Source organism: Paroedura picta, chromosome 2, assembly GCF_049243985.1.
Source record: "Paroedura picta isolate Pp20150507F chromosome 2, Ppicta_v3.0, whole genome shotgun sequence".
NCBI classification, from domain to species: domain Eukaryota; kingdom Metazoa; phylum Chordata; class Lepidosauria; order Squamata; family Gekkonidae; genus Paroedura; species Paroedura picta.
This window is the reverse complement of record NC_135370.1, coordinates 97,172,345-97,178,344: the sequence shown is the minus strand read 5'-3', so window position 1 is coordinate 97,178,344 and position 6,000 is coordinate 97,172,345. Positions and strand designations below refer to the sequence as shown.

The 6,000-nt window shown below is 41.3% G+C and overlaps 1 protein-coding gene across 1 annotated transcript in view; it reads right to left on the bottom strand.

Annotated features, from left to right (window-relative positions):
- CTR9 (CTR9 component of Paf1/RNA polymerase II complex) overlaps positions 1-6,000 on the bottom strand; it is a 36,098-nt gene continuing 30,098 nt past the window's right edge. Inside the window, exons 22-25 of the mRNA XM_077321808.1 lie at positions 4,379-4,533; positions 3,411-3,507; positions 1,938-2,050; positions 1-1,149 (exon numbers count right to left, since the gene is read on the bottom strand). Of these exons, the coding sequence (XP_077177923.1) occupies positions 717-1,149; positions 1,938-2,050; positions 3,411-3,507; positions 4,379-4,533 (798 nt within the window). The 3' untranslated portion in view covers positions 1-716. The remainder of the gene's footprint in view (positions 1,150-1,937; positions 2,051-3,410; positions 3,508-4,378; positions 4,534-6,000) is intronic.

The window sequence follows — 6,000 nt, the reverse complement described above, 5'->3', positions numbered from 1 at the left end:
GATGGTAACAACAGCTTTTATTAGATGCCACAGGCAGAATTTTTCATTCCAAGAATTCTAGTTTTCTACATTCTCACTTGCCAACTCAGAAATCTGAAGTGTTCCTGCAGCATTATATTTTAAGCTTGATTTTTAATACAGCATGAATGTACTTTAAAAGAACATAAAAATATAATTTACAAGAACTAAAAAAACAGAGTGTCATCTTTATAAACCCAAACAATCTTTATATCATTTGAGAAATCCCTGGAGGTCTACCATTTCCCTACTTGGGTGAGTGCGTGCGTGTGTGTGTACACACACACACAACAAACTTTGGATCAGACAAGGCAAAATAGCATGGTCTTCTAACTAGCTACACATGATTAAATGCCACTTTGGTAGGCCTTACAGCAATTGTAACTGGACCTATGGATCTTCTGTATGCCCTGCCAGTACTAACTCGCTTTAAAGTATACCTGATCTTCAGCTACAACAGAACTTAAGTACATAGCATGGGCTAAGAAGAATACCAAGATCTAGCAAGTGTACAGCTCAGTAGAAAAAAAAGCCATAGTAAAGGTTTCACTTTTTAAATGTTTTCTTCAAAACATAGTTTTCCATGTTTGTAATCAGTTTCCAGATATAAAAGATGGATATCTTTATCTCCTCACAAATCTATTTCAAGCCAAATATATTTACAAAGCCGTTTATAAAACACAGGATGCAACCAAAATCTAATCACTGTCATCTGATCCACCATATGAGCCTCGTTCAGATCCTTCATTGTTGGATGCCTCTGGCTCTGACTCGTTACCAGAGCCCTCGTTATCAGATGCTCTATCTGAATCTCTGTCGGATTCAGCACTGCGAGAAGCTGGACGGGATTCATTCCCAGAACCACCTGAGTGGCTCCTCCCAGACTGGATCGATGGGCTTCTTCCAGACTGCACAGACTCCTTGTCAGACTGCTCTGAATCTGATCGCCTCCTCTTCCTGGCCGACCCATCACTGTCCGAGTCTGCATCAGAAGGGCGGGCACTAGATCGCCTGGGACTGCCCCCTACGCTGCCAGACTTGTTGCTGTTGTCTGAATCGCTGTCCGACATAATGTGCTTGTTACGTGGCTGCTCTGCATCATCTGAATCACTATTGCTGTTTCTGGCATTTCTGTTGGAGAGAAGATAGTAAGAAAATATCCCATGTAACACTATAACCAATCTGGCATGCATTCCAAAAAAAAAAAAAACTCTAAAGTAATACTAACTAGGCCAAGAAATGTCATGATAGGTAATCAAACCCAATGTTTCCTAATATGTTGCACAATTTACTCAACTATTTTTGCTGATCAGGCAGAGGGGCAAGGAATAATGCAGGGTACAGAAGCCCCACAAATGCCACTGCCCATACAAATGTGTGTGCTTGAATGTGAATGAGTGAAAAACTGTCAAGTCACTTCAGGCTTAAGTTGATTCTATGAAATAATGATCTCCAAAACCTCCTATTGTTAATAGCTTTACTTAGGTTTTGCAAACTGAAGGCTGTAGCCTTTCTTTGAGTCAATTCTTCTTTTCCTGCTGTCTACAACTAAAACCGTGTTTGCTCTGTTTTGCACAATCTCTGATTCCTAATGTTACAATCATTCCACAATTCTGCAGTGTTGATAAAAGTTCACTGAATATAGTACTGGGGGCAGAATTCAGCTTCCTGCAAACCTCAGCTTGCATTTTTAAAACTTTCCTGCATTTCTGTTTGCAGATGTGCTCAAATATCAGAATACGGAAGTATATTTGAACAAGCTTGCTGTGTTCAGGGCAGAACTTCAATAACATGTGTTCATACCAAAAAAACCTGAAGAACATATGGATAATAATCCTATGTTTTTCATGAAGTGGAAAAGGAATCTAATATTTTCTATGCAACTATCAGTACACTTCAAGTTAAACAATCACCCATACCCATCATCAGCAATTTTGAGTTTATCTTCATCAGAAGAGTCGTCACTTGATGAAATTATGGCTTTAGATTTGATTTTTCCCTTCATTGAAGGAGGCAGGCGTTCTGGCTTAAACTGTAAAGGAAAAAAAACAGTGCTATAGAAATAGCAAATAATGGATTTTTAACTGCTTTGTGAGATTTATGGTTACGTTTTCTTTCACTGATTAGTGGTAAACATTAGCATAGAGGGCTGTTTGCTAATTTTAGGCAATCAACTTGTTTTGTTAGACTACACCCAAGTGAAAAACAGAAGAGTAATTCAAAATCATTACATTTCAAACAATTGATGCTGTAGACACCATGGAAGCTAGAAAAAACAGGGTATCAAATTTCAAGGAACTGTGATTTGAAAACCATTCTGTCTGATGATGCCTGCATATTCTCTACTTGTGAAGGATGTCTGGATCAGAGGAAAATTTAACCCTATTTTTCTTGTACTTTACAGCAGTGGTCTGCAACCTTTATTAGGCTGCGGACCGGTGGGTGGAGGGCGATCTGGCTGCCACGCATGCGCAGCAGCCCATGCGGAAGTGTGCATGCGCGGCAGACCACAAACGCGCATGTGCATTTGTGTTGGCGGCTGCACTTCCTGCTCCCCCCCGCAAAAAGAAGCTTCCTGGGATGCAAGCTTGCGGCCTGGGAATTTTCTCACTGGGGGGGGCGGGGAGAGGGAGCCGCAGCCCGGTGCCGGAGCCTTCGCGGCCCAGCACCAGGCCACGGCCTGGTGGTTGAGGACCACCGCTTTATAGTACAATTAAGCTCACTGCCTTTGGTCAGTTGTCCAAACTAATTTGTAACCATTAACAGAGCTGGTAAGGGGTGCTGGGAGGAACTGGGACTCATTGCTTAATCACCAATCAGGTCAGCTGTCCTGGCTGTCTCATTCCTGATTGGCTGTCCATCCAATGAACGGCCAATAAGGAAGGATATCCCACTCCTGGTCGCATCCCCCTACAACTTCTTCCATTTGGAAGGAGTTCTAGCCTGTTAAGCAGGAGCTGGGACTGTGGGCCGGTGGGGGGAGGGAGCCCGTGCCAGTGCTCCCACTGCTCTGAGCAGCTGCAACCACAGCCTTGCTAAGCAATTTTAGAGAAGCTGGGGTGGCAGGAGGAGTGGACTGTCTGCCAGCGCTTCCCCCCACCCTGAAAAGGCCTGCTGATACCTGTGGAGGCCTCGTGGACTTTTGGGGGCAGCAACAGGGGGATTGAGCTGCCCCCCACCCCAAGAAGGCCCACTGAGGCCTGAGGAGGCCTCAGTGGGTTTTGCTGGAGGATGGGGGGAGTGGTCTGCCCCCCCAGCACTTTCCTCCCTGCCCTGAAAAGGCCCGGGGCAGGGGGGTTAGTCTAGCACCTGTTGTATTCAGATATACAATGGGGTTTTCTGCTAGTAAGAGATAACACAATGAAAAACTAATGATTGTTTAAAATATTTACCGCTCTTTTCTTCTCTGTTTTGCCTGGGCGACGTTTTTTAGGCCTAGGTGCGGTCTCATTTTCATCATCATCACTACCATCATCTGCCTTTTGAGGTCTGGGGGAACAACATACATAAGAGCAATTTTAAAAGAAGGTATTACAAAATTCTGTTCAAACCTCTGCAACCAAAATGTTTTGTTTAATTCTATGTATGTCAGGCGGCAAGAAATATTTCTTGCATAGAAGAAATTATTTTACCAATTCTTGAGATGAAGCAACTAAGTTCCATTAAAAAGTAGAAGTAATTATTTGTTACTTAAGATTATTTTGTGGTAAGCCACGTGGCTGGGCTCAAGCCACAGCAGGAACACATAATTTAAGCTAGTCACTAGCCTAATTTGTTAAAAAGTACCTTAACAAATGCTTCTGCACTAGCTAGCAAACAAAATTAATATACATTCTAAACCACTGCCTAATATATAAATTCAGGAAGTACTCTTATGCTCTGTACAGTCAAAGAACATAGATTCATTTATTGGCCAAAGTAGACAAGCCATATGTCAAACACAATTACTTCATTTTGGGCATGAAACTGGGGTCACTGTGGGTAGGCAGGTTGTGTGAGTTCCTGCATTGTGCAGGGGGGGTGGACTAGATGACCCTGGAGATCTATGATTCAGGTTTTGTGTACCAAATACCACGAGTTGGGAGCCAAGCAGTTTTAGGCATAGACAAAAAAGACAGATATGAGCCAAAAATGTTCTACACATCAAGACCCATTATATTCCACATTCTCCCAGTCTATATAGTGTCCATCAAAACCTTCTCACAAGCCCTCCTTAATTTTGAGCGTTATACATCAGACAGTGGTTAGGAAAACTTTCAGGAAAGGAATGCCCAGAAGCCCCACTGCACTCCTGGAAACTCTCTGTAGCTGTTTGAATCTCAACCAAAGGTGCTTTATCATCACAAAGGTATGTACTGACCTTCTCCTTTTCTTCTTTTTCTTTTCTCCTTCCTCTTCCTCACCCTCTTGTTCACTGCCACTGCCTTTCCTCCTCTTTTTCTTTCTAGAAACTGGCATATCGTCATCACTGTCATCATTGACAAATTCATCAAATTCCCCTGTTTTTCTGGAACGCTGTCATAAAACCAAAATCCACACTGCAATCATAATTTGTTTCTTTTTTTAATTGGAATAATTTGTTTCTTAAGGTATTTCACAAAGCAAACAACCTGATTTAGGGGTCTTCCAACTCCTGTGTTATTTGAACACATGCGTTATTTGAAGACACAAAGATTTAAACTTAATTCCTAAGTATGCCCATTTCCAGAAAATTAAAACTGAATGCACCCTATTCAGAAGTACTTTTGACTGTGAAGTTGCATTGGGAAAGGATAACTTTACCCTGAAAAGTTATGTCTTGATTGGTTCTCTCTGTACCTAGCTCTGACACTGAACTCAATTAAATTGCATTTAAGTATGCAGTCACCCCCTGGGCAAATAAGCAGACCCATAGGCAGTTGTGGGTATGGGTAGACAAGTAAGGTAAAATATCTGTGGTGAAGAACAATAGCTTCCATGAGCTCCACTAGTAGGGAAGAAGGTGATATGCACAGTTTCTATATGGGCTGTCTGAGTAATATAAACTCAGTACCCTGATGCAGAAAGTATCAGGAAACCACCAATTTAAGATCCAGAAAGGTATCAGCTCTTCAGCAGAGAAGATATAAAATGGAATGACAAGATTCTCTGACTCACAACTATGCCTATTCCTTATCAGGAAAGTGAAACTTATATCAGAACAAGACTAATGAAACAATTGAAAAAAGCAAGCAGGAAATGAAAGCATTAAATGATTGTATCCAAACAGCTCCCAGGGTAATGCATGCAGAATTCCCTTGTTCTCCCTTCTATGTTTGACCCTGGACAGAGGATTCTATGAGTTACAGAACCCATGTAATGGAGGAGGGAGGACACATAGGTGTGTTTGTGTGTGTGGGGAGAACTCCAGTGGTGACCAGCTCAATACAACCCTGTACATATAAAGACTGAATGCAGTAACAAAAGGTATCTGGATGAGGATTTCAGAGTGCCAAAAGAGAAAGGAGTTGTTATTCTTAGGAAACCATGCAGGAAGTGTGAGAAGTACCACATAGAACTGCACTGAGATAAGACTGGAAGGCAAAATGAATGAACATAGCTAAAGGATATATGTCAAATGCAGAACTATTACTATGCAGATAAAATAACAAATGATATATTAACATAAATATAACTGATTAATAAAATTAAATAGTGAAATATTATAATAAATTAACTTATAAACGTAATACTTAAAATATTATGTTTATACTTAAAATATTATTGTTTCTAAATGGTACTGGCAGATCCAACATAAAATTCACACTCTGGATATCAACTTGGAGCCTCTGGCTAATTATGAGGAATCTCAAATATTCAGCATTATTAGACAGAGAATCTGTGATATTGAGAGACAGACCATCGAAGCAGGAATTAATCGGACTTGTTCCCCCCGCTTTTTCGGCCTGACTTCCAATACAGGTCAGGGAGTTACTTAAAGGCAAAGTCTTATTAACCCGCTCC